At 51.6% G+C, this 27500-nt stretch overlaps 1 protein-coding gene across 1 annotated transcript in view; it reads left to right on the top strand.

The window, feature by feature from the left end:
* The first annotated feature begins 239 nt into the window (after window positions 1-239).
* Window positions 240-27500, top strand: part of STX1A (syntaxin 1A) — a 316339-nt gene continuing 289078 nt past the window's right edge. The window contains exon 1 of the mRNA XM_044993859.1: window positions 240-476. Coding sequence (XP_044849794.1) covers window positions 402-476 — 75 coding nt within the window. The 5' untranslated portion in view covers window positions 240-401. The remainder of the gene's footprint in view (window positions 477-27500) is intronic.

Below are 27500 nucleotides of genomic sequence, written 5' to 3'. Positions count from 1 at the left end.
GAACAATGGATACACAGGGTGCTGTAAGCCAGGGCTTGGGCTAAAAGTGGGAGAATTACAGAATTCCACTCCAGTAAAGATAAAGGCCTGACCCCTGTGGAATGCACACAGAGAGACCAGAGAAAGGTCCAGAGATTCAGAAATCTTGTAATCATGCCATGTTACAGGGACAATCACACTGAGATCTGGATCTTCCAGCGACTCGGTAAGGTGAGGTGAGATGCTGCAGCCTGGCTGAATGGAGCAAGGAGTTGCCTCTGGCTCCTGGTGCTGGGTCAGGATCCCTGATTCAGCACAGGCGAGGAGAGCTCACTCCTCACTGCCCGCTGTTTTGCTTTCTGCTCCAGGCAGCCCATTCCCACCCATTGGACCTGACAGGGATCGTCCAGACCAAACTGGAGATGGGCAGGGGAAACACTCACATTGGGATCCTGGCCTTGATGGGAGAAATCATTGGTGTTGAAAATAAGGAGCAGGTGAGTGAGCGCTCAGAGATTTCCCCTTATATCCCATCAGTGTGAGAGCCTGCTGCAGCACAGGGCCCGCTATGCAGCTTCAGGGCCCGTGGGTCTGGCTGCAGGGCCCTGGGTGTGACCTGCTCCCTGTAGCAATGAACAGTCCCCCCCGGGCTCCCATGCTGTGCTGGGTAGACACACCCCAAAGCTCTGCACACTCGGCCACTGAGGGTGAGCCTGCCTGCACCAGGCATGGCTGGGGACAGGTGTGGGTGTGGTGCACCTGCCTGGGCCCAGCCAGCAGGGGGCACTCAGGGGTGGGGAGGAGGGGAGTGAGGACCAGTGGGGGAGCTCTCACTGGGCAGCCTAGTTGGTGACATACATGTACATTGTTCCAGTGTGGCAGGGGGACTCTGTGATCCTGCCCCAGGCCATGAGGAACTAGTCTGTGGCTCTGGTTTAGCAACCCTGTGTGTCTTTGTCTCTTCCAGTTCTGGGACTGGCTAGCCAGAAATCCCTGCATGTGAAAACTGTGAAATCAGTTCTTACCAACGGGACCCCCAGGGTGAGAGAATGAAAGTGCTGGGTGCGGGAGAGGCAGGCAGTGCTGGGTGCAGGAGAGACAGGCAGTGCTGGGTGCGGGAGAGGCGGGCAGTGCTGGGTGCGGGAGAGGCAGGCAGTGCTGGGTGCGGGAGAGGCAGGCAGAGCTGGGTGCAGGAGAGGCAGGCAGTGCTGGGTGCGGGAGAGGCGGGCAGTGCTGGGTGCGGGAGAGGCAGGCAGTGCTGGGGCAGGAGAGGCAGGCAGTGCTGGGTGCAGGAGAGGCGGGCAGTGCTGGGTGCGGGAGAGGCAGGCAGTGCTGGGTGTGGGAGAGGCAGACAGTGCTGGGTGTGCGAGAGGTGGGCAGTGCTGGGTGCGGGAGAGGCGGGCAGTGCTGGGTGCGGGAGAGGCAGGCAGTGCTGGGTGTGGGAGAGGCGGGCAGTGCTGGGTGTGCGAGAGGCGGGCAGTGCTGGGTGCGGGAGAGGCGGGCAGTGCTGGGTGTGGGAGAGGCAGACAGTGCTGGGTGTGGGAGAGGCAGACAGTGCTGGGTGTGCGAGAGGCGGGCAGTGCTGGGTGCGGGAGAGGCGGGCAGTGCTGGGTGCGGGAGAGGCAGACAGTGCTGGGTGCGGGAGAGGCAGGCAGTGCTGGGTGCGGGAGAGGCGGGCAGAGCTGGGTGTGGGAGAGGCGGGCAGTGCTGGGTGCGGGAGAGGCAGACAGTGCTGGGTGCGGGAGAGGCAGGCAGTGCTGGGTGTGCGAGAGGCGGGCAGTGCTGGGTGTGCGAGAGGCGAGCAGTGCTGGGTGCGGGAGAGGCAGACAGTGCTGGGTGCGGAAGAGGCAGACAGTGCTGGGTGTGGGAGAGGTGGGCAGTGCTGGGTGTGGGAGAGGCGGGCAGTGCTGGGTGTGGGAGAGGCGGGCAGTGCTGGGTGCGGGAGAGGCAGGCAGAGCTGGGTGTGGGAGAGGTGGGCAGTGCTGGGTGCAGGAGAGGCTGGCAGAGAGTGGTTAGCTCAGGCAGTGATTCTCTGACCCAGCATAAACCTCACAGGCCCCATTCCCTTCCCAATCACACCAGCTTGACCACAGCATCTCTCCATTGACTCAGTGGGTTACTCTTGATCCTCACCAGGGTGAGAGAGAATCTGGCTCTGTGGGCATAGGGCAGGGTTCTTAGGGGTCCTTAGTGACACCAAGTTAGTGTCCAGTCACTGAGGGGTTAACTACAGCTCAGCTCCCCCTCCCCATATGCAGGTGTCAGGGTGGGGCTATAAACCTGGGGGCAGGCCACAGGTACAGGGACCCAAAGGGAGCGGGGTCAAGATCCAGGCAGGGATATGTGTTGGTTATTCTCTGATCATGTGAAATTTGGCTTTCTCTTTGTCCACACGACCCCCGAGTTGAGACCCTGTTGAATCCTGGCCTTTGCACTGAGTCACCCGCTGCCTTCCACAGCCAAACCCGGCCCTGCTGGGACTCCACTGGCCCAGGCCATGAATTTGGCTCACTGTTCCCGTGAGCGAGGGCAGCAGGGCAGGGCTGGTGTGCCTGATTCCCCACTGATGCTGGCTCCGAGGAGCTGTGGTGCTGAAGGCAGCTCCCTGGCCATGCGCTGCAGGGACCAGGAGGGGCTTGGGTCTGGGCAAAAGATTCAGGCCCTGATCCCATGGAAAGGCCCCCATTGACTCTAGTGGGCTGTGGCTCAGGCTCTCAGTTGGGTTCCAGGGGGAAATCCTGCTCTAGCCCCCTGGGGCAGGGACTCTCTCTGGCCTCCCAGCGGCGCAGCAAGGCAGGGTCTGGCCCCAGAGGCTCAGAAGTCTCCCATCTCCCTCTCCAGTCCAGCGGGGCCTAGTGCTGGTCTGTGAAGGGACAGTGCCCAGCACTGCTGCAGGGACACGCTGGTGCCTGTGTTGCTGCCAGCTGTCTCGCCCTATATCTCACCACCACCAGTGGCAGTGTCTCGTCCTGGCCCTGCAGGCGAGAGAGCCATCCTGTAGGCCATTGGTACCCCTGTCGAATCTAGGCCTCTGAGTTTAATCTCCCTGTAGCTCGGTGTGTTGGCCAACACTCTGGTAATGAGCAAGGTCAGTTCTCCACACCATGGACCCTAGAGTTACTCTGCTGCCTGTGGCCCCTGAGCTCAGGATCTGGCCCGTTGAGTGACGCGATGCTATTTGCAATCAGAGATAGGGCTGAGTCATGGGATTTGGACCTGGATTTGCCTCCCCCATTTCTCCTTCCTCCTGCTGCAGCTGTTCCAACCATTGCCCTCCCTCCCCATGGCATGCGAGTCACACTCCTTTGCGTCCCCCCGGCCCCCGAATGACAAATCAGTGCAAATTGGCACCTCATTCCCAGCATGGAACTCTTTCCCCTAAATCCCTAGCTAATGCCCCTGTTGGATTTACCCCAGATACCCTTTCAGGATCCCCCTGGCCTCCAGGCTATGTCACTGTGCTCATCTCTTCCTGGAGGATCCAATGCAGAGCCTTCCCCTGGAAGTGCTACAGGAGTAAATGGTCCAGAAAACTTGTCTGGACACTTTGGAAACACCCATTGCTTTGGGCAGGGGGACGAGCCAAGTGAGTGATCTGCTGCTGCTTCCTCAGGGCAGGGAGAGCCTGCTGTATGCCTGCTCCCCCATTGTCCCCCACACTCCCGCTCTGTCCCTCGCAGGGGGGTGAACAGCTGTGCTGTCAGGTGTGTAACTGGAGACTGTGGGCCTGATCCTGTTCTTAATTACGCAGGGGTAAATTCAGAGCAATTGAAGTCAGTAAGCCTGATTCTGACCTCACCCCTGTGCAACTCCATCACAGTTACCCCGATTTACTCCAGGCTGATTGAAAGCAGGACCAGGCCTGGGAATTAGTGCACTTACAGCAGAGTGAGTGAGAGCAGGACCAGGCCCAGCATTATGGACCAAGGATTAGAACCTGCTCCCAGTTCCAGTACCCCCACCCCAACCCTCATAGTGCTCCCTGGGGAAGATGCTGTGCAGTGCGGTGTGTGTGTGTGCGTCAGGGGAGTGTCCACAGCTGACGTGAAATGGCTCGGGCAGCCCCTCGTGGAGTGTAATGGGAAAGGGGACCCTGCAGCTCTGGAGGCTCGGCTTCCAGCACCCCCTGCTCTGAGTTACAGTATCCCAGGACCAGACCCTGCTCACTCACTGAATTCAATGGACCTAATTCTCCTTTCACTGACTCACTCTCCCCTCAGCGGAGCCCCATTGATTTCAGTGGAGTCTCAGCAAGTCAGGACAGAACTGGAACTATTGGCTCCCAATCCTGGGCTGTCTGCTGGATCCCATGTACCTTCCACTAACAAAGACTCGAGTGCTGTCTCTTGAAGAAGCATATGTCTGCTGTTTAGAAAGCTACTGGAGAAGCACTGGGAAGACCTGTCCCGTTCACCTTGACTAGTCTAGAAGAGGGAACCAGCCTCCTTGCTGCTAATAGAAAAGGCCACCTTCTACCCTAGCATCATCCTGGATGCTCAGGAGCCTCTCAGAAGTATAATGTCTCCTCAGTGACTTATCCTGCTAAGTGTATGTGCATGTGTTATTGAAATATTGGGTTTGCTTAGCTGAGAGCCAATAACAGCCTGACAGGGATAAGGAAAAATGCTTTATTTTGCAGAAGAAAAGAGAGCTTTGTAATAGATATAGAAGATTTTTTTGCACACAAGTTTTATAAGCTTTTTATACACTTTTAGATAAAGACCATGCCGTGTTAATATTTTATTGTTGGTTATTGAACCCTGTAAAACCATTATTTGGTTAGGAAAAACTGGCTTGAAGCAGGATTTTTTTGCCTTTGGCAGCAAAAGGAAGGTTAGTTGAAAAGTTTAGGGTATTGTGTACGTGAGGCCTTTTGGAGGCTTTTTGCAAAACTATGAAAAGGGCGGGGAGGCCCCAAATAGCTTTTACAGGTTTTTGGGGGGGCCTGATAAACTTAGATTGTTAGGCCCGTTACGTAATTTATGATTAAGCTGAACAGACAGGTATTGGTTTGTTTTACGGACAGCAGAGCTTTTGGTTACAGTATTACATAGACATTTTGCATATTGAATTATTATTTAACTAATACATAGGAAAAACAGACAGAAAACAATTTATTTAACAATTGTACGGAAAAGGCCAGTGAACCAAGACCCAAGGTTTGGGAGGAGGGTTTTAAAACTAAAGGTGTGATTAAGAGATACAGCATGAAATACAACAGCAGCATTTTTAATAGCTTGTAAATTTTTTTTAATTAAGCCAGAGTGATTAATATAAAAGCAACATTTTTTTTAATGCGAGCACAAGCCCCCCCTATTTTAGCATTTATGGCATTTAATACACGTTTATTCTGCAAAGCTATTTTTGCTATTTTATTAATTTTTTGTTGCAGTTTTTGGAAAGCATTTATTGATGTATTGGTTGCTTTTTTAAGCTTTGCAGAAATATTTATAATTGCTTTTTTTAGTTTAGCTACTTTTATTTTAGGAATGAGCGCACGAACAAAGGAATGGAACCCTGTTTGCCTGATAATTAAGGGATTTTTGGCCCGCTTGGTTTTAGTTTTTATGGAGGGGGTAAAAAGCTTGTGAGAATAACTTTTTAGGTTGAGAATTTGACTAGAATTTAACGTGCTGTTAATTTGGACATTAGGCAACATTTGGGCCACACCACATTGACTTTGCTAATCTGGAGGGAGAGCTTTGTAGGCATTATGGCTACAGATGAAATATAAGCCGGGGGTTTTTAAATAGAGGGTAAGGGTATTACCCGCGACTCGGTGGTGCCAGGTTACTAATACATCCCACTGCTTGGGGGTACCTACCATGCGGTTTTGGCACCTTTAATGGGAGATATTTAAACGCCCCAGGGCATGGGTAGCATTTAAGATGCTTTTACAATACATAACAGCAAACAAATTAGCTGTAAAACTTGCAAACGATTTTATGGGCTGTGGACATTTAGACATTTTTTTAAGGGATGGGTGAGGCAACACAATGCCAGAGTAAATATTTATATAAAATGTATGAGTATTATTTATGGGGCCCAGCGGGAGGAACGAGGGGATTTATTTTTTTTGGTGAAGAATGCCTGTTGCTTTTACAGTAAAGGCTTTGTTTAAGAGGCAAGAGAGTTTTGGGCGTTTTTAGAAGTATTTAAAGGGGGAAATGTTTTAGTTTTAATATTAAACTGAAGGGTTTGGTTACAGGCCTTAAGGGGAAGGTAACCTACTTTTTTTAAAAAATTTTTTAGCATTTTTTAAGCAAAGGGGTAGAATATACTCAATTTTAAGGATATTAAAAAGAGGGACCCCCTTAGCTGCTTAGTAATAATTCCAAACTTTAGATACTGTTTTATATTTATTATATTGATATTTTTTTATTTATGCTTATTTGTTTTTTTGTATTACTTGCAAGGAGAGTACTTTGGAAAGATTTGCAGGAACAGCCCACAACTCTATTTTTTTTTTAGAATGAGTTTGGTGGCACAGCCAGCAATTAGACAGGTGTTTTAATGTGGCCAGTTGCTGCAAGGATTTAACCGCTGGGTGGGGGTTGGCATGTACAAAGGGCAAATTGAAAGCAAGTAACCATTGTTTTATTATTTAGAAATTTATTGTTAGTGAAAGTTTTAGGGCTTATTTTGTTGGAACAGGAGCTTTAGTTTTTTGAGAGGCTCAGCCTTTTAGGTATTATTTGCTTTAGGCTTTTTTGGGTTGCGGTGGGAAGAGCTGGCGGGGCTTTTTTGAGGTTTGGAGTTGTTTGCTTTTGGCCCCGGCCTAGGGGCTAGCTTGACTTGGGTGTGATGAATCCAAGTGTTACGTTTACGCACTCGAACTGCAGTGTGAGAAGTAAGGAAGACTTGGAAAGGGCTTGCCCACCGAGGTTGGAGAGGCTTGTGTTTTTATTTTTTTATATAGATTTAGTTTTTTCGAGTAATTTGATGGGCAGGGACATTAGCGGGTAGGGACTGAAACTGAGCTGCGTACCTGTGGAGAGAAGTGAGAGTAGTTTGGAGGGAAATAACATATTTGGTTAGTTTTTTGTTATTTTAAGTGGCTAAATTAGACACAGGTTTTGGATTAGAAAATTTGGTGTATGGCCTGCCAAACAAAAGTTTAAAGGGTGAGAGATGGAGCCGGCCTTTGGGGGCAGTTTGAACTGCCAAAAGAGCTAGAGGCAGGGCCTGAAGCCATTTTAGCCCAGTCTGAGCGCACAGTTTAGAGAGTTTAAGTTTTAGAGTTTGATTTATTTTTTATATTTGCCTTGAAGATGGTGGTTTCCGAGGGGTGTGCAAAAGCCAGATAATACCCAGGGCTTTTGCAAGGGCCTGAATAACCTGGGCAGTGAAATGAGTTTTTTGGTTGGAGTTAATAGACTTAGGAGGGCCAAATCTAGGAATGACATGGTTTAGTAGGCTTTTCCCCACCTCCAAGGCAGTTGCTCGTCTCGTTGGGAATGGCTCAACCCAGCCGGTTAGTTGGCACACAATAACAAGAAGGTATTTGTAGCCTTGACACATAGGCATTTTTGAATAGTTAATTTGGAGTTGTTTAAAGGGTGTGTATGCCCATAACCTGGCTTTCGGGGGGCCTTTAGGTTTTTTTTTTTTATTGAATTTTGCACAGATGTTACAGGTAGCAAGGTTTTTTTTAGCTTTAGCCTAGGGGTCTGTGGAGGAACAAACATAAGTGGTAAAGTCATTTGAGTAGGTAACAAGTGGACCCCCGGGTTGCCGTTATTTTTTATTAAGGATCCCCCCGAGCTCTCTCTGAGGAGTGACCCCATGTCCCCCTCCCATGTAACCACATTCCTTCTTGCCTTGCCCACGCCTCTCAGTCTCTCTTTGTGCCCCTTTACAGGCACCTTGTGTCCCCTAATGACTCACTCCCCCCCCCTGCCCCAGCTCGCCAGGATGTATTTGTATGGCACCAGCACTGCACTAGGTGCTTTAAACCATTGCCGCAGCCCCATTCCCATTGGGGGGTGGGTTGTACTGCCCTCCCCTGCCCCAGGGCAGCTGGCATCCACGCTTAGCCCAGCCTGCCAGGGCAGCCTGAGCAATTGCCATAACCGACACTCTGGGAAGGTACCGTTCCCATGGGGCAGGGGAGCAGGTTAGAGAGACTGCCCTGACCTGCCACAAATATAAAACATCTCCTTTGCCTATGCACACCCCTTGGAAAGAGCGGGCACAGAAGGGATTGGTGGTTCCCCATCAGCTGTTGCGCCCTGCATTGCCCCTCCTCATACCAAGGCAATGGGCCTTTCCCCCAGTTTCGGGCACGAGGGAGGGATAAAATGAGGCGGCCGTCGTTTGGTTCCCAAAGCAAGCAGAATATTTTCCTCAGATCGTTTGGTTGGGTTAATTAGTGATCAGGGGGTTGGAAAAAAACCCTGGGGTTTTGTTTGGGGAAAGCAACCCCCTCCCCCGCTCAGCATGAGAATTGTACCTCCCTGCCCAGAGTGGTAGTTTATTATTGACCAGCCTCTCACCGCTGGGGGGGCGGAGGGTGGAGCAGCCCTGGCTGGATTGGGGGAAGGGGGCTGCAAACAACACCCTGTGGATACAGGGGATGACCCTGATTCCCCGCCTCACGTGATCTGTGTTATTCCACACCCAGCTAGTACACGAGCATTATAATGGGTTAAACCTCCCACTTTGGGGCCATGTTTTTATTATTGACCCAGCATCGTGTGATGTGCATGGCACTGTATGCACAAATGGCAGATCAAAACTCACCTCCAGCCTGCTCTGCATGGGTGGTAACACACCCAGGGTGCCTTATAGCAGGGCAGTTCACCCCTTCCATGTCTCTGGTGTCAGTTTCCCTGTGCCCCACCACCCCATAAGACAAAAGACTGTCCTGTCCCAAGGAGTCTACAATCAAACCCCTTACTCCTGCAGTGGGAGCTGCTGGCGCAGACCCTCATGTGACCAGGCACTGGCTCCTAGCACCTCAACCCAAGCTCCCACTCAGCCACTGAAAGTCTCCCAGTCACTTCCCAGAGACAGGAGACCACAGCTGCACACATCTGGATAGCAGTTGTGAAGCCTGACAGGTATCACACATCCAGCCCGAAGTATAGGCTGGAATGCAAGGCTGGCCATTGGGGGAGCAATCGGTGAAGAACCTGGATGCCAGAGCCTATTTTCCCCAGAGCACGGACAGAAGTGGGCTGGCTGCATTCAGAAGCAGCTAGTTCACAGGAGGCTGGGGCATGGTCGTCTCACAACAGGATAGCTGGGGGCAGAGGGGAATGAGCCATTATTGGGCACATGGTGCCTCTATAAATGTATTTAATTGTTGCTGTGACCTGAACCCCTGTAAACAGTGACGCTCAGTTCAATGACTGCCCACTAGATGGGTGGGAGTTTGGGGCACATAGAGCTTCTCAACCCAAAAGAGGAATATGCCTCACCCCTTGCTCGCTATGATGCTTGAGAAGGATCTTCCTATGGATCTCTCATGGAAACAGCAGAGGGGTGGCTGCAGGGTGCAGCGAGGGAAGAATCCATGATGGTGTGAGTGGTATAAAGCAGGTGATCCATAACCTGTGGGCTGCAACCTGCAGTTGGATCATGTAGGTTTCAGGAGTGGGAGGTCACAACACTCTCTCTTTCCTTTCCTCTCCTTTAAAAATGTATTTCTAGCCCTCATGGTTGCAAAGAGAACCTTGAAAATGTGAGCTTAGCATCAGTGAATTCAGTGATGTCTGCCGGGATCTGCAGCCAGCCTGAAACAATCACTCTTAGATGTGATTGTGAACTGCCCCATTCATCTCAAATCAAGGCCGTGTGGATGCTGCAGCTATGGAATTTGGTGTTTTTGAAATGCCAAAGAATTCAGCATTTCTGTCATGGAATCTGTCCATTTGCTAAAGTCAAGCAGCTGACATTTTATTTTCCATTCTCCTGCCCTGTGGAGACCTGCCTGCAGCTGCCTCTTACTCTCCAGCTTTCCCCACATCCTCCCTGTGCAGTACTACGGAACCAAGCAGAAGGGCAGTTGTGACCACTTCCTTCCCCTTTCTTCACTCTTCTAGGAATCTGCCATTTGTAGCCTGACTTCCCTCTCTGGTGGACTCAGACCACTACACCTGTGATCTACTAGGATATATCAATGGAGTTAGTCATGGCAACTGGCAAAGGATTGTGGGGCATGCATACACTCATTAGAAAGAGAGAGCTCTGAGACATTTGGAAACCAAGAATCCATCTTTATAGACTCATAGACTCATAGACTCTAAGGTCAGAAGGGACCATTATGATCATCTAGTCTGACCTCCTGCACAACGCAGGCCACAGAATCCTACCCATCCACTACTATAACAAACCCCTAACCTATGTCTGAGTTATTGAAATCTTCAAATTGTGGTTTGAAGACCTCAAGCTGCAGAGAATCCTCCAGCAAGTGACTCATGCCCCACACTGCGGAGGAAGGCGAAAAACCTCCAGGGCCTCTGCCAATCTGCCCTGGAGGAAAATTCCTTCCCGACCCCAAATATGGCGATCAGATAAACTCTGAGCATGTGGGCAAGACTCACCCGCCAGCACCCAGGAAAGAATTCTCTGCAGTAACTCAGATCCCATCCAGGGGTGAGCTGGAGCCGGTTCGCACCGGTTCGCGCGAACCCGTTGTTAAATTTAGAAGCGGTTTTAGAACCGCTTGTTAACTAGCTTCCCTGCGAGGGAAGCTTTGATGGGCTCTGCCTGGGAAGCCTGTAATTCCTCCTCCCGGCCGTCGGGGGGCGCTGCGCTGTGATGCGAGAGCCATGTGAGCTGCCTCCTGGCCCTGTTGCTGCTCCTGCTCTTTGGACCTCTGGCCCTGGGGCTCCTGCTGCTGCCCCATGAGTCCCCGGCTGCCTCCTGCTGCTCCCAACCCCCCCCCACCCCCGCGTGAGTGTCTGCGCCCCTCCCCCGCCTTCCCTGCCCCCAGCCAGCCCCAGCCCCCAGCCAGCCCCAGCCACCCCCTGCCCCCTGCCAGCCCCTGCCCACAGCCGCCCCCAGCCAGCCCCTGCCCCCAGCCACCCCCTGCCCACAGCCGCCCCTGCCCGCAGCCAGCCCCTGCCCCCTGCCAGCCCCTGCCCCCTGCCCCCAGCCAGCCCCTGCCCCCAGCCAGCCCCAGCCAGCCCCTGCCCCCAGCCAGCCCCTGCCAGCCCCTGCCCCCAGCCGCCCCCAGCCAGCCCCTGCCCCCAGCCAGCCCCAGCCACCCCCTGCCCACTGTCGCCCCTGCCCGCAGCCAGCCCCTGCCCCCAGCCAGCCCCTGCCAGCCCCAGCCGCCCCCTGCCCCCAGCCAGCCCCTGCCCCCAGCCAGCCCCAGCCACCCCCTGCCCCCAGCCAGCCCCTGCCCCCAGCCAGCCCCAGCCCCCAGCCGTCCCCTGCCCCACCCCCTGCCCACAGCCACCCGCAGCCAGCCCCTGCCCACAGCCGCCCCTGCCCGCAGCCAGCCCCTGCCCCCAGCCACCCACAGCCAGCCCCCTGCCCGCAGCCAGCCCCCTGCCAGCCCCTGCCACCCCCTACCCGCAGCCACCCCCTGCCTGCAGCCAGCCCCTGCCCCCAGCCACCCCCTGCCCCCAGCCGCCCCCTGCCCCACCCCCTGCCCACAGCCACCTGCAGCCAGCCCCTGCCCACAGCCGCCCCTGCCCGCAGCCAGCCCCTGCCCCCAGCCACCCACAGCCTGCCCCCTGCCAGCCCCTGCCCGCAGCTGCCCCCAGCCACCCCCAGCCCCTGCCCGCAGCCAGCCCCTGCCCGCAGCCACCCTCTGCCCGCAGCCCCTGCCACAGCCACCCCCTGCCTGCAGCCAGCCTCTGCCCACAGCCGCCCGCAGCCACCCCATGCCCACAGCCACCCGCAGCCCGCCCGTCTGCATCACCTGCCCACAGCCAGCCAGTGTCACTCCCTGCCTCCAGCTAGCCCTGCCCCACGCCCCTATCTGCAGCCAGCCCCACATCCACTGGTGCCCTGCAGTTCCCAGGGCAGTAACCCTGCACACGTGCTTTAATGAGGGGGGGGGGCAGGGAGCAGCTGGGACCCACACATGTGCACACCCTAGAGTGACCAGACAGCAAGTGTGAAAAATCGGGACAGGGGTGAGGGGTAATAGGAGCCTATATAAGAAAAAGACCCAAAAATTGAGACTGTCCCTGATCACCACCCACACATTTGAAACGGAGCTCATTTCTAGTTCAGCCCCATCTTTTTAAAAAAGAACTTTAGGTAGGGTTAAAATACATCTGTATTTCCCTGGACATGTCAGGCTTTTCGGTTCTTAATCACCTCCTGGGAAAATATGGACGTATGGTAACCCTATTGGTACAAAAAATACATGCTGTCGCACATCCCTTAAATCAGAACTTTTTATAGGGAACCCGTTGTTAAATCAGAACTTTTTATAGGGAACCCGTTGTTAAGATTTTGGCAGCTCATCACTGATCCCATCTAACATCCCATCACAGACCACTGGGCATACTTATCTGCTGCTAATCAAAGATCAATTGCCAAAATTAATTGCCAGAATTAGGCTATCCCATCATACCATCCCTTCCATAAACTTATCAAGCTTAGTGTTAAAGCCAGATATGTCTTTTGCCCCCACTACTCCCCTTGGAAGGCTGTTCCAGAACTTCACTCCTCTAATGGTTAGAAACCTTCATCTAATTTCAAGTCTAAACTTCCTAGTGTACAGTTTATACCCATTTGTTCTTGTGTCCACATTGGTACTAAGCTTAAATAATTCCTCTCCCTCCCTAATATTAATCCCTCTGATATATTTATAAAGAGCAATCATATCCCCTCGCAACCTTCTTTTGGTTAGGCTAAACAAGCCAAGCTCTTCGAGTCTCCTTTCATAAGACAGGTTTTCCATTCCTCGGATCATCCTAGTAGCCCGTCTCTGAACCTGTTCCAGTTTGAATTCATCCTGCTTAAACATGGGAGACCAGAACTGCACACAGTATTCCAGATGAGGGCTCACCAGTGCCTTATATAATGGTACTAACACCTCCTTATCTTTGCTGGAAATACCTCGCCTGATGCATCCTAAAACTGCATTCGCTTTTTTAACGGCCATATCACATTGGCGGCTCATAGTCATCCTGTGATCAACCAATACTCCGAGGTCCTTCTCTTCGTCTGTTACTTCCAACTGATGCGTCCCCAATTTATAACTAAAATTATTATTATTAATCCCTAAATGCATGACCTTGCACTTTTCACTATTAAATTTCATCCTATTACTCCAGTTTACAAGGTCATCCAGATCTTCCTGTATGATATCCCGGTCCTTCTCTGTGTTAGCAATACCTCCCAGCTTTGTGTCATCTGCAAACTTTATTAGCACATTCCCACTTTTTGTGCCAAGGTCAGTAATAAAAAGGTTAAATAAGATTGGTCCCAAAACTGATCCCTGAGGAACTCCACTAGTAACCTCCTTCCAGCCTGACAGTTCACCTTTCAGTACGACCCGTTGTAGTCTCCCCTTTAACCAGTTCCTTATCCACCTTTCAATTTTCATATTGATCCCCATCTTTTCCAATTTAACTACTAATTCCCCATGTGGAACCGTGTCAAATGCCTTACTGAAATCGAGGTAAATTAGATCCACTGCATTTCCTTGTTTAAATAATATGAAAGACTCCACTGAATTCTCCAAGCAAAGATTTGTGGGTTTACAACATCAGAATACTGTTTTCTTAAATGGCAGTTCTGTAAACATGAACATCCTCTGAGCACCAACTTGGAGTCACTATGAAGAGCGAAAGAAAGAGCTGCCAGGGCCAACTCCAGGCACCAGCTTAGCAAGCAGGTGCTTGGGGTGGCCACTCCGGAGCGGGGCGGCACATTCAGGTATTTGGCTGCAATTCGACGGAGGGTCCCTCACTCCCTCTCGGAGCGAAGGACCTCCCGCTGAATTGCCGCAGATCGCGATCGCGGCTTTTTTTTTTTTGTTGGCTGCTTGGGGCAGCAAAACCCCTGGAGCTGGCCCTGCCAGGGGTTGTTTTCAACTGGAGCATTGTAGTTAAGCTTTTGGCTGAATCCAAATAAAGATACAGCTTGCCCCGTGTACTGTTATATTAGCAAACATATTCTAACTTTGGAGTGGTAAATAACTAAAGGGCCCACACTTAGTGGTATGTGTCCATCATATTTATTGTTAAAGGAGGGTATCAGGGGACTGGCCCTGTCAAGGGAGTCAGGCACCAGCCTACCTGTGACAGGAGAAAGAGTGAACTCAGACGGCAGCTAATTAGCTAACAAGCATGGAAGTGTTACCAGGGCTCAGAAGGGTAGCTCCTAGAGACAGGAACCTCCTGAGGAGAGCAGTTGCCAGGAGAGCTGAGGAGGCAGGCTCACCAGAGAAGGTGTGTTCTGAAGGACAGGAACTCCCGAACAGTGGCAGTTAGTCAAGCCTATCAGGAGCTCCTCGCTGTAGACTCTCTGAAGCTCCCTGGCTCTGGTGAAGGATTATCCCCAGGTAGTGGCAAGGGGCCAGACTTCTCCAAGGAAAGGACCCAAGCTGAAAGAACCCAGCTTTAGGGGAGTGGTAGACCCAGAGGGGAACCAATAACAAGTGGTTCTCAACCTATTTACCATTGTGGGCTACATCCAGTACTATCTGTATGGCCCTGAGGGTGTCACATGGGCCGCAGCTGTGAGCTAATTGGACCACAAGTGGCCCCTGGGCCGCAGGTTGAGAACCACTGCAATAAATTAAGACTGACTCTGTCTCCCAGATAAGAGCCTGGGGTGAAGGTTTGCTTGTATTTTCATTAAGTTTTGGTTAATAAACTACACCCCTCAGAAGGGGCACCATTCCCTATATACAACCTCACTGAACTTACTGATGACATTAGAGGAAATTGAGGCAGGGAGCACCTACAGTGCCACACTTGGCCAGGAGGAGGGCACTATAGAGCAGGTACACCCTATGACAGAGGACTGAACATTTTGGGAGCACTAGCCTTTTAAGGAATCGGCTTAGTCCTGAAAGCTTCTGTCTTGGCTCAATTGCTGTTCCCAGTTGGTTCAGAGCAGAGGTGAGTGTGCCAATGTCTTTTCTGTCCCACAACACAGGATTTTTATTTACCTGTTTACCCAGTGGGACTGCAGATTGCTATATGTATCAGAAATGTAAGAAAACCATTGAGAAAGATGCTGCTGTCATGGAAACAGACTATAACAGCAAGAAACATGGTAGTGGACAGATGGAGGTAGAAAGACTGGATTGACTCATCTGGGACAAGGCACAAGGGCATCTAGTAAAGAATTGCTATGGGTTGTGCACAGTGCAGGCCACATGACTAAGTTTTTCAAGGACACTCAGGGATATTTTCGCAGCACTGCATGTACAACTCTCGTACTCTCCTCTAGCTCAGAACCCACTAAGGGCCTGAGCACAAGTGACTGGAGGAACAGGAAAAGGCCATCATGCACAGCATTCTGGCCCTACACAGCCTTTACCCAGTGAGCAGCAGTCCAAGGCAGTGAGTCTTAGAACCTGGGGCAAGGGACATGGGCTCACAGTACAGTGTTAAAAATAGCAGTGTAGATTTTGTGACTCGGGCTCTGAAGCGTCCTAAGTTCCAGCCTGGGCCTGAATATCTGTACTGCTATTTGTAGCACCATATTGTGAGCCCATGTCTGCGAGTCATTGCTGTGGGCTGTGTAGATGTATCTTTAGTGGCTGATCTATGTTAGCTCAATTTTAACTCCTGGAGGAGGCATTTCCCCCAATGTCCCTCACTCCCCACTTCTCCGGGTGCAAATCTAGTTGACCCCAGCTCATCAACACTCTTAGGGCTTGGCTACACTTACAAGTTGCAGCGCTGGGAGTTACAGCGCTGGTCATGCAGCTGTGTAGGGCCAGCGCTGCAGTGTGGCCACACTGACAGCTACCAGCGCTGCAGTGTGGCCACACTTGCAGCACTTTCCAGCGCTGTATTGAGAGGTGCATTGTGGGCAGCTATCCCACAGAGCACCTCGTCCCATTTTGGCGCTGAGTATTGTGGGAAGGGGAAGGAAGTGTGCAGGTCATTCCGCTTCCTGTGCCAACGCCCCGTGGTGCATCGCTTCACATCCCAGCATTCACTCTTTCCGGCAACGTTTGGCGCCATTGTGAGTGTCTTTCTGTTTTACTCTCTGTGTGTGAATCGCAATTTCTGTGGCAAATGGAGCCCGAGCTGCTGAGGACTGTGCTGATGAGTGTCGCCAGCACAACACGTTTGGCAGTCGAGCTATTCCTTCAGCTCCAAAGTGACAGTGAGGAGTCTGACGATGATATCGATATCGATTCTCCTGCCGCGTGTGACACTAAAGTGCTTGTGGCATTCACGGAAATGCTCAGCACCGTAGAACGCCGCTTTTGGGCTCGGGAAACAAGCACTGAGTGGTGGGATCACATCGTCATGGAAGTCTGGGATGACGAGCAGTGGCTGCAGAACTTTCGTATGAGAAAAGCCACTTTCATGGGACTGTGTGCTGAGCTCGCCCCCACTCTGCGGCGCAAGGACACAAGATTGAGAGCTGCCCTGACGGTGGAAAAGCGGGTGGCTATTGCAATCTGGAAGCTGGCAACTCCAGACAGCTACCGGTCGGTCGGGAACCAGTTTGGAGTGGGAAAGTCGACCGTTGGAATCATTTTGATGCAAGTTTGCAAGGCAATTAATCGCATCCTGCTAAGAAAGACCGTGACTCTGGGGAGCGTGCAGGACATTGTGGATGGCTTTGCACAAATGGGTTTCCCTAACTGTGGAGGGGCGATAGATGGGACGCATATTCCTATTCTGCCCCCCCCCCACCTGGCATCAGAGTACGTTAATCGTAAGGGGTATTTCTCTATGGTTCTCCAGGCGCTTGTGGATCACCGCGGGCGTTTCATTGACATTTACACAGGCTGGCCTGGAAAGGTGCATGATGCACGCATCTTTCGGAACAGTGGCCTGTTCAGGAAGATGCAGGCAGGGACTTTTTTCCCAGACAGGAAGATCACAGTAGGGGACGTCGAAATGCCCATTGTGATCCTTGGAGACCCCGCTTACCCGTTACTGCCTTGGCTCATGAAACCCTATACAGGGAAGCTTGACAGGAGCAAGGACCGGTTCAACTACAGGCTGAGCCGGTGCCGAATGACTGTGGAGTGTGCTTTTGGGCGTTTAAAGGCACGCTGGCGTTCCTTGTATGGGAAGCTAGACTTGGGGGAAAGCAGCATCCCCGCGGTTATATGCGCTTGCTGTACCCTCCATAATATTTGTGAAGGGAAGGGTGAAACATTCAGTCAGGCATGGACTACCGAGGTTCAAGTCCTGGAGGCTGAATATGCACAGCCAGAGAGCAGGGCTAATAGAGAGGCCCAGCACAGGGCTTCAAGGATTAGGGATGCCTTGAGGGAAGAATTTGAGGCTGAAAGCCAACAGTAATGTTTGCTGCCTTGCATGGGAGTGAATTGCACTGTTTACACTGTTATTCTATTATCCCTAAAATGATTTGCAGTGCCTCTTTCTTTACTGGGCTAAGGTATCTTTCACTATCTGCTATAATAAAGACTGTTTTCAAAGCCAAGAATTGTTTTATTGAAAAGAAAAAAACTTCCTTGACAGACAGACAGACACACAACATTTCATGAACACAAGAGGGCAGGGGTGTGGGTTGGTGAACTGTACAGTCACAAGTTAGCATATGTCCTGTCTGGAGTGCTGTTTAATGAATCCTGCACTTCAGGGTGCATATACTGCATGGTGATGGGGGTTGAGTGCAGAGGGTAAGGGTGGTAGGTACAGGTGAACGTTGGTGAACGTTGGTTGGTGAACGTACAGGTGTTGGAGGCAGCTGGTGGTGGTAAGAACCTGGATGCTGGGGAAAGGTGGTTTGAGCTGACATTGGGGCACAAGGCAAAAAGCTTTGGGACGGGGGGGGTGGAGTAGCACGGTAGTGCTCTGCTTGCATGGCAACGAGTGACTCTATAGAGTCCGCTTGGCGCGACAGGATGCTTAGCAGCCGCTCTGTGCTTTTCCTCTTGGCCACTGCATTTCTCTTGCGGATCCTGCTTTCCTTCTCTCTCCACTCCTTCAGTTCTTTACTCTCTCTAGCAGAGTGATGAAGAACAGTTTTCAACATGTCCTCCTTGCTCTTTCGGGGATTTTTCCTCAAATTGTGCAGCCTCTGTGCTGTGGTACATCTGCTCAGTCCAGCAGTCAAGGTCACTGTAGAAAGCCAGAAATGTATACATTTAACAGGGCAGCATTGTATTCACTATCTCCAGACATTAATTGCTACACTGAGGGAGTTCTTAGTCCTCAGTTTAGCATTCTTTTACCACACACATAACACAACAGAAGCCATGAAATGGTGAGTGAGGGGTGCTTATAGAGGGAGAAGTGGGGCTTGAGTGATACAGGGGTGCTTGCTTCGGGTAATCTGGAGTGATAGAGGGGTTGAGTGAAGATGCAGCTGCAGGGGTGATCTTCACTATATCCCTATCTCTTCACTAAAGAGTCTCCCAACATTTTTCACAGGAGTTAATCCTGGAAGATATCTCCCTGCTGCGAGTCACTAGGGAACAGTGGGAGGCTCTTTTACAGCAATGTGGATTCCGCCCTGGACCCTATGCGGCTTCCCTGTGTTCAGAAATGGTCCCCCCACCCCTCGCGGCACAGTGGCGCGGACGCGTCAGCGTGACTAGGACAAGGAACACAGTGGCTCTCCCTATAAACTTGCGCAGGCATATTGCCCACGCTCTGGCTGAAACTTTTGCTGAGATCACTGCAGCCGATTACCGCGACGTGATAGACCACATCAGTGGGCTATTCCACATCTAGGCTGGCATGCATGCAGCCCTAAACCCCCTTCCTCTCCAGAAACATTTCCACCCAGAAAATAAAAGCCGCTTACCGGTAACCCGCTCCTCTGCTTGTCCTTCTGCAACTGCTGGCTGCTGCGATTGGGTACTTTCCTCCTGGCTTGAGAAGAGCTCCTGGCTGCATGCCCACTCTGGGGTGTCTTCCCCCATCCCAATAGCTTCACTCGCGTTTTCCTCTCCCCCCCCCGCCGCCTCCGCATCCGCCTCCGCCTCCTCCTCCTCCTGTCCCCCAGCCTGCTCAGAAGTGTCCATCGTTGTCCTGGGATTGGCAGTGGGGTCACCCCCAAGTATCGCGTCCATCTCCCTGTAAAAACGGCAGGTCATGGGGGCAGCTCCGGATCAGCGATTCCCCTCGCGGGCTTTGTAATAGGCACTCCGCAGCTCTTTAACTTTCACCCTGCATTGTAGTGCATCCCGATCATGGCCCCTATCCAGCATGGATCTTGATACCTGCTCAAAGATATCGTAATTCCTACGGCTGGAGCGCAGCTGGGACTGCACAGCTTCCTCCCCCCAAACACTAATGAGGTCCTGCAATTCACCAGTGCTCCATGCTGGGGCTCGTTTGCCACGTGGAGGCATGGTCACCTGTAAAGATTAACTGATTGCACTCCACACCTGGCTGCAGCAAACAGGAAGGAGATTTTTAAAATTCCCGGGGCATTTAAAGGGCGGGTCACCTGAGGCAAGAGCAGTAGAGTGCAAACTGATGAGCAGAGTGGCTGAACAGGAATTGTGGGATAACTCCTTATTCCCTGGAGGACAATTAAAGCGCTGGTGAGTGTCCACACCTGCTGAGCAGCGCTGGATCACCAGCGCTGCACTCCTTATACCCCAACCGGGATGGGTTTTCAGCCAGCGCTGCAACCAGGGAGTTGCAGCACTGGTTGTGCCCTGCAAGTGTGGACGGGGTGTAATTGCAGCGCTGGAAAGCCTCCACCAGCGCTGCAACTTGTAAGTGTAGCCAAGCCCTTAGGGCAGTGCTGAGCACTTACAGCTCCCATTGACTCCCACTGGAATTATTTGTGCTCAGCACCAGCCCCTGGGCTGGTGAGCCAGCCTGATTGGGAAAAGAGTTTTCTTCCCATTAAAATGTTCATGAATTTTTTTTCATTTTTTCCCCCCCAAATTTTGGGGGGCAGGTTTGTCAGAAAATCAAAAACTTCCCATTTTTGGTTAAAATAGATTTTTTTTTAAGTTTTCAGATGAAAACTCCCTAAATGCTGAGGAAAATGGATTTTTTTTTCCTTCACAAATTTCCCTTAGTGGAAAAGCCACTCTCCATCAGAAGACCATTTTGAGTGGAAATTTTTCTCCTGGCTCCATTCTAATTGGTCTAAACCTCAAAGCTCAGGCTCAAGCAATCTGGGCTAGGAGGACAATGGGTAGTTCACAGTCTCTGGAGATGCGGTCCCTGAGGGAGACCGCCCACTTTTGCAGTGTGGGAGAGACAAGTATCTAATGTCTGGTTCATTATACTTTGCTCTTCTTGATCTTCAAAGGTTTGAGATCTCCAGAACTTGATGCAAGATTCATCTCTTCAGGACAGGCATTTTTACAACATTACGCAGGGTCACTGGTTCCTCAAGCTTGAGATGGGAAGGGATGTGAAAAGGGAGGAGAACCTGAACCATTTGTGTGGTTTGCTGCTACACAAGAAGTGTCCAGATGCCATAGTGATGGGCAATATAGATATTTGTTTATAACAAGGAGAATAAAGACTAGTGATATTTTCATGCCTTTCTGAGGAGAAATAACTAAGTGAAAACGGGAGAGGAGATATGATTAGAATCATAGAATCTCAGGGTTGGAAGGGACCTCAGGAGATCATCTAGTCCAACCCCCTGCTCAAAGCAGGACCAAACCCAACTAAATCATCCCAGCCAGGGCTTTGTCAAGCCTGATCTTAAAAACCTCTAAGGAAGGAGATTCCACCACCTCCCTAAGTAATCCATTCCAGTTCTTCACCACCCTACTAGTGAAAAAGGTTTTCCTAATGTCCAACCAAACCTCCCCCTCTGCAACTTGAGACCATTACTCCTTGTTCTGTCATCTTCTACCACTGAGAACAGTCTAGATCCATCCTCTTTGGAACCCCCTTTCAGGTAGTTGAAAGCAGCTATCACCATGCATCTTTACCTGGTCCGGACCAATACCATGAGGCGGTATGACAACCCCTCTTGAGGCGGTAAAAACCCCTCAGCACCGGTGCATTCTAATGCCTTTACCTATGCATTACCTTATGCATTACCTTATGCATTACCTTGGCCAACTCAGCAGTTCCCAGTACTGCTATAAACTAACCTTGTTAGGGCCTTTACCCAATACCACTCTGCATCTGATCTTGCTGCACAGTCAATAAGTTCAGATGGCGTGAGCCCAACAGAGACAGACGTCCCCACAGACAGTCCTCCTCCAACACCCCAATAGAGATTTCAAAAGGTCTCATACCTCTCATGTGGCGCCATGGGGTTCGAAGGGGAATGATCCGTAGTAGCCGTCTGTGGGTCCGTGGGCGTTGCCATCCTGGACGAGCCCCCAAATTGTCGGAGAAAAACTCAGTTCTCGCTTTTTCGTTTGGGTGCAGCAAAATCAAATACTTTATTATTTCTCCAGTAATTACAATGGAGGGAGAGAGTGCCATAGGACACAGGGTCGCCCCAGTCCTGGACAGGTCTCTCAACTGGTAAACAATTACAGCAAGCCTTTATACTTTTGTTACAGACAATAACTAGCAATAATACAGACAATAGAGAGCAACAACTACATTTTGTTTATACATAAGCCATTCTGCTATCTTGTTTGTCTCACTCCTAAGAAAAGCAAGCCTGCATATTTGGTTATCAGTTACAAGGTCGTAATAACTTTGTACACAGTTCTTTCCCTATGTCTCACACTATCCTTGCTCAGGGCCACCCAGAGGATTCCGGGGGCCCGGGGTCTTCGGCAGCGGGGGGCCCTTCCGTTCCGGGCCCCGCCGCCAAAGTGCCCCGAAGACTCGCGGCAGGAGCCCCCCGCCGCCGAATTACCGCCGAAGCGGGACCCGCCGCTGAAGTGCAGCCCAGTCTTTGGCGGTAATTCGGCGGCGGGGGGGGGGTTCCCGCCGCGGGTCTTCGGGGCACTTTGGCGGCGGGTCCCGGAACGGAAGGGCCCCCCCGTCGCCGAATTACTGCCGAAGACCGGTCTGCACGTCGGCGCGGCTCCCGCTTCGGCGGTAATTCGCCACTGGGGGGTCCTTCCGCTCCGGAGCGGAAGGACCCCCCGGCGAAGACCGGGAACGAAGAAGCTCCTGCGCCCTCTTGCCCCGTCCCTTCTGGGCGGCCCTGACCCTATCCCCCCCCAGAACACCCACAATCCAACCCCCCCATTCCCTGCCCCCTGACCGCTCCCCCAACCTCTGCCCCCTCCCTGTGCCCTGACTGTCCCCAGGACTCCCTGCCCCTTAGCCAATCCCCCGGCCACGGCCCCAGCCTCTTACCCCCGGCTCCCTCCTCACCCGGAGTCTCAGCGCCTCGCCCGACAGCCGCAGCGTGTCCCCGGCGGGGCCTGAGCTCCATCCCGCTCCGAGCCGCGTGCTGAGGGGGCGGGGCTAGGAGCTCCACGCCGAGCGGAGGGAGCTGAGCTCAGCCCGGAGCTCCCAGCCCCGCCCCCTCACCACGCGGCTCTGAGCGGGGCGGGGCTCAGGGGCCCCGCCGGAGACACGCTGCGGCGCTGTCAGAGGACAGCGCTTGATGTGCTAGGGCTCCAGGAGAGGGGCGGAGGCGGGAGCCTCAGCTGCTCTCTTGGGGGCCCCTGCGTAGCCCGGGGCCCGGGGCAAATTGCCCCCTTTGCCCCCCCCTCTGGGCGGCCCTGTCCTTGCTTCTAGAAGTCTCACGTCATTAGGGTTACAGCTAGCCTAACTCTTGCTAACTGTCTGACATGCATTAAAATTCCCTTCAAATCCTTGTTAATTCTTTCCCTGCTTCCACAGTTCCCTTAGCCTCTCCTCATAAGTCATGTGCTCCAGCCCCCTAATCATTTTTGTTGCCCTCCGCTGGACTCTCTCCAGTTTATCCACATCCTTCTTGTAGTGTGGGGCCCAAAACTGGACACAGTACTCCAAATGAGGCCTCACCAGTGCTGAGTAGAGGGGAATGATCACGTCCCTCGATCTGCTGGAAATGCCCCTACTTATACAACCCAAAATGCCATTAGCCTTCTTGGCAACAAGGGCACAACGTCGACTCATATCCAGCTTTTCGTCCACCATAACCCCTAGGTCCTTTTCTGCAGAACTGCTGTCCAGCCATTCGGTCCCTAGTCTGTAGCAGTGCATGGGATTCTTCCGTCCTAAGTGCGGGACTCTGCACTTGTCCTTGTTGAAATAATAATTGGAGATATACCAATCTCCTAGAACTGGAAGGGACCTTGAAAGGTCATTGAGTCCAGCCCCCTGCCTTCACTAGCAGGACCAATTTTTTTGCTCTCGATCCCTAAGTGGCCCTCTCAAGGATTGAACTCACAACCCTGGGTTTAGCAGGCCAATGCTCAAAACAAAGATTGTCTCTTTGTCTCTCTCTTTCCCTAAGACTCTGAGACACAAGTCTTGTCTACATTAGAAAGGGGGTTACTGGCATTGCCATACCACTATAGCCATACTGGCAGACCTCCTAGTGGACATGAAGCATATACAGGGGAAAGAGGACTTTTGCCAGCAGGGGCGGCTCCAGGCCCCAGCATGCCAAGCGCATGCTTGGGGCGGCAAGCTGTGGGGGGCGCTCTGCCGGCGCAGCGAGGGCGGCAGGCAGGCTGCCTTTGGCAGCGTGCCTGCGGAGGGTCCACTGGTCCCGCGGCTTTGGTGGACCTCCCGCAGGCGTGCCTGTGGAGGGTCCGCTGGTCCCGCGGCTTCAGCAGACGTCCCGCAGGTGTTGGACCAGCGGACCCTCCGCAGGCACGCCACCAAAGGCAGCCTGCCTGCCATGCTTGGGGTGGCAAAATGCCTAGAGCCGCCCCTGTTTGCCAGTATAGCTTACACCAATTCCCCAAAAGAAATAATGTAAATGGACTTTTTTTTGCCTGCGTCACCATAGCTACGCTAGGGCTTTCTGCTGGCATAATTTTCTCAGTTAGAAGGGTGATTTTTTTCACATTCCTAACCAACATAGCTCTGCTGGCAAAACCTTTAAGTGTAGAACAGGCTAGAGCTAGAGACAGGAAAGGCGGATAGAAAGTGTAAGCCATGGCGAGAGAACAAACCTGCTGTCAGTAACACATGCTGATTTATGCCCTTGGGATCCCAGTGGAGCTGGGGTTGTAACTGTAAATGGAGAACTGTCATGGAGTGGGTTTGTTTCCAGTGGGGTCCTGCAGGAATCAGTTCTTGGCACTAGGCTATTTAACATTTTTATCAATGAACTGGAAGAAAACATAAAATCATCACTGATAAAGTTTGCAGATGACACAAAGACTGGGGGTGCAGTAAATAATGACAAGGCTAGGTCACTGATACAGAGCAACCTGGATTGTTTGGTAAACTGGGCACAAGTAAACAATATGAATTTTAATACAGCTAAATGTAAACGTACACATCTAGGAACAAAGAATGTCGGCCAGACTTACAGGATGAGGGACGCTATCCAGGAAAGCAGTGACTCTGAAAAAGCTTTGGAAGTCATGGTGGATAATTAGTTGAATGTGAGCTCCAGGTGTAATGCTGTGGCCAAAAGAATGAATGTGATCCTGGGATGCATAACAGAGGAATCTCAAGTAGCAGCAGAGAGGTTATTTTACCTCTGTATTTGGCACTGGTGCGACGGCTGCTGGAATCCTGTGTCCAGTGCTGGTGTCCACAGTTCAAGAAGGATGTCGATAAACTGGAGAGGGCTCAGAAAAGAGCTATGCGAATGATTAAAGGATTAGAAAACCTGCCTTACAGTGATTATCTCAAAGAGTTCAATCTATTTAGATTAAGAAAAAGAAGGTGACGGGGTGACTTGATCACAATCTGTAAGCACCTACATGGGGAACAAATGTATAACAAGGGGTATGTCAGTCTAGCAGAGAAAGATGTAACACGATCCAAGGCTGAAAGTTGAAGCTAGACAAATTCAGACTGGAAATAAGATGTACATTTTTAATGGTGAAAGTAATTAACCATTAGAACCATTTACCGGGGTCATGGTGGAGTCTCCATCACTGACAAATTTTAAATCAAGATTGGATATTTTTCTAAAGCTCTGCTCTAGGAATTATTTTGGGGTAGGTCTATGGCCTGTGCTATACAGGAGGTCAGACTACATGAGGCCCCACCCCCAGCCGGAGCCCTCACTGCCTCCCGCACCCCAACCCCCTGCCCCAGCCCGGTGAAACTGAGTGAGGGTGAGGGAGAGTGAGTGATGGAGGGAGGAGGGATGGAGCGAGCAGGAGCAGGGCCTTGGAGCAGGAGCGGGGCAGGGGTGTTTGGTTCTGCGCGATTAGAAAGTTGGCAACCCTACATAGGAGCCTGCCCAGTGCAGGCTCTTCTGGGCCTGGTTGTGGTCACCTTGGCATGCCAATCAATGCCAATCTGGAGGTGGGGGGCTCTAGTACCAGCTGGCATTCTCAGTGGTAATTACAATCTTTGCCTCTGTGAGCTGGGCTGAGGAAGCCCCAAACTGGTGGAACTACATAATAGTTTGTTGCTAGCCTGCAGCTGCAATGTCCTATTTATGTGGGAGTCTGCTGGAGCCCCAAACTCAGCAGCCAGGTACATACTGGCAGGTTTGCTCTGTTGTCTTCTTCCTTTCTCCAAAGCCACCCTTCTTTGCTTTTGCTCAGGAAGCCACAGCACAAGGCTCAAATTAGCGCTGTTGTTCTTAGTTCAGAGCAGAGGGGAAGGAGAGGCACCTCTCTTGGCATGCCTTCTCATCCCTCCTCCGCCTCCTTCCTGGAGTACAGCTGAGGGGAGGCAGAGAAGGCTGGAGAAACACAAAAGCACAGGAAGAAGGTGGACTTCATAAGCCAGCTTGGTGGGAGGCATCGTGGGTGTGATTACAAAGGCAGCAGCGTCTCCTCTGGAAACACAAAATGGTCTTGTCATGCAGCTGATTTAAACTGTGTTAGTGCTGAAGAGAAACTTGCCCCAGATCCCCCCATTTATTATTCTGCAGGCTGGTCAGGTCACAGCATGGGCCCCTGAGCTACCATTAGGACTTCAGTTCCTGTGGCAGGTGGCTTAAACAGACCCCAAGAGAGGCAGTAGGGTGCGTCACCATGACACCAGGGGGCTGATTTGGACAAAGATCAGACCTAAAAATAAGTCCTGGAACCGCCTAATCTGCCTTGTTCTTCAGAGACTGAGGCTGCATTTCTGGGTGCAGCGGGTTGCCTGACACAGAGAATGTTACAGCTAATACCTGGCACGACACACTATAGAAGCTTTTATTCCATAAGTGATGACCTGAGTGTCCATCGAAGTCACTGTGCAGAAAGGACATGCCTTGTCTAATGGAAGAGCAGGCCTGTTCCCAGTGCATTGTGGATACAGGAGAACCTCATGGCTACAAACACCTCAGGAATGGAGGTTGTGTGTAAATCTGAACAAAACTTTATGGTTCTTTCAAAAGTTTACAACTGAACATTGTGTGGCAAGGCACCTTCTCAGTCTCCCCAGCCTCTGCTGCTTTTAGCCCTGGTGAGACAGGCTTGGGTAACGCAGTCCCCCTTAGGACACAGGGGAAGTCTGCTCCCCGTCTCTCCACCAGTCCTTTTTAAAGTATTTTTACTCCCTTGTGGGAGAGCGTACTGCCTCTCCTCCTGGGGAGGCTCGCTGTCTTGCTGCTCCAGCACTCCTGGCAGCCGGGCTCCTTCTCTCTCTGCTCTCTCCCCTCCTTCCTCCCAGGGAGGGGTTTAAAAAGGTCTCAGGCAGCTCCAAGTTGGAATCAGCTGATCCTAATTACCCTCAGGTAACTCCCCCTCAGCTGATTCTAATTTGCTACCTTGGTAACCCTTTCTCAGCTGAACCTGATTGACCTGTAGTTGCCTCTCAGTTGATAAGGAGGAGGGCTTTTTAACCCTCTGGGACTGACTCCTACCCCCCTCTTGCAACTGTCTGTCCTGAGTTTATCACAATTGACTGAATACAGCTTTGAGACTTTACTATCCAGAAGAAAAATGCTGCTTTTAACCATCTTAATTTAAATGAAATAAGCACAGAAACAGTTTCCTTGTCAATTTTTTTTTAATTTCCCCTTTTTTTTTTTAGTACTTTATGTTTAACTCAGTACTGTACTGGATTTGCTTTTTTTTTGGCCTCTGCAGCTCCTGATTGTGTACAGGTTCCAAATGAGGCGTATGGTTGACCAGTCAGTTCATAACTCTGGTGTTCATAACTCTGAAGTTCTACTGTAGTTGGGGCAGCCTAGTAAGGGGGCCACTTGGGCACCTTTCACTGTATAATACAGCATCCTACCTGGCTTAACTATGGTGCACATTGCACATGTACAAAGAGCAGCTGGAGGTTGAAATGGACTCACAACTGGACTTGCATGGCTATTACTCTATGAAACAGGGACTGTGCCTCAAGCCCATTGAGAGAGAGCACAGGAGGCCTGGTGGATGGCTCCTTAAACACATAACTGCATTTTCAGCCACTCTACCTGTTTGATCCTGTTTAATGCTTCCAGGGAGGTGCTGAGTGCCCTGAGGT

Source organism: Mauremys mutica, chromosome 19 (assembly GCF_020497125.1).
Source record: "Mauremys mutica isolate MM-2020 ecotype Southern chromosome 19, ASM2049712v1, whole genome shotgun sequence".
NCBI lineage: Eukaryota > Metazoa > Chordata > Testudines > Geoemydidae > Mauremys > Mauremys mutica.
The sequence above is the reverse complement of the archived record's forward strand: the minus strand, read 5'-3'. Positions and strand labels throughout refer to the sequence as shown.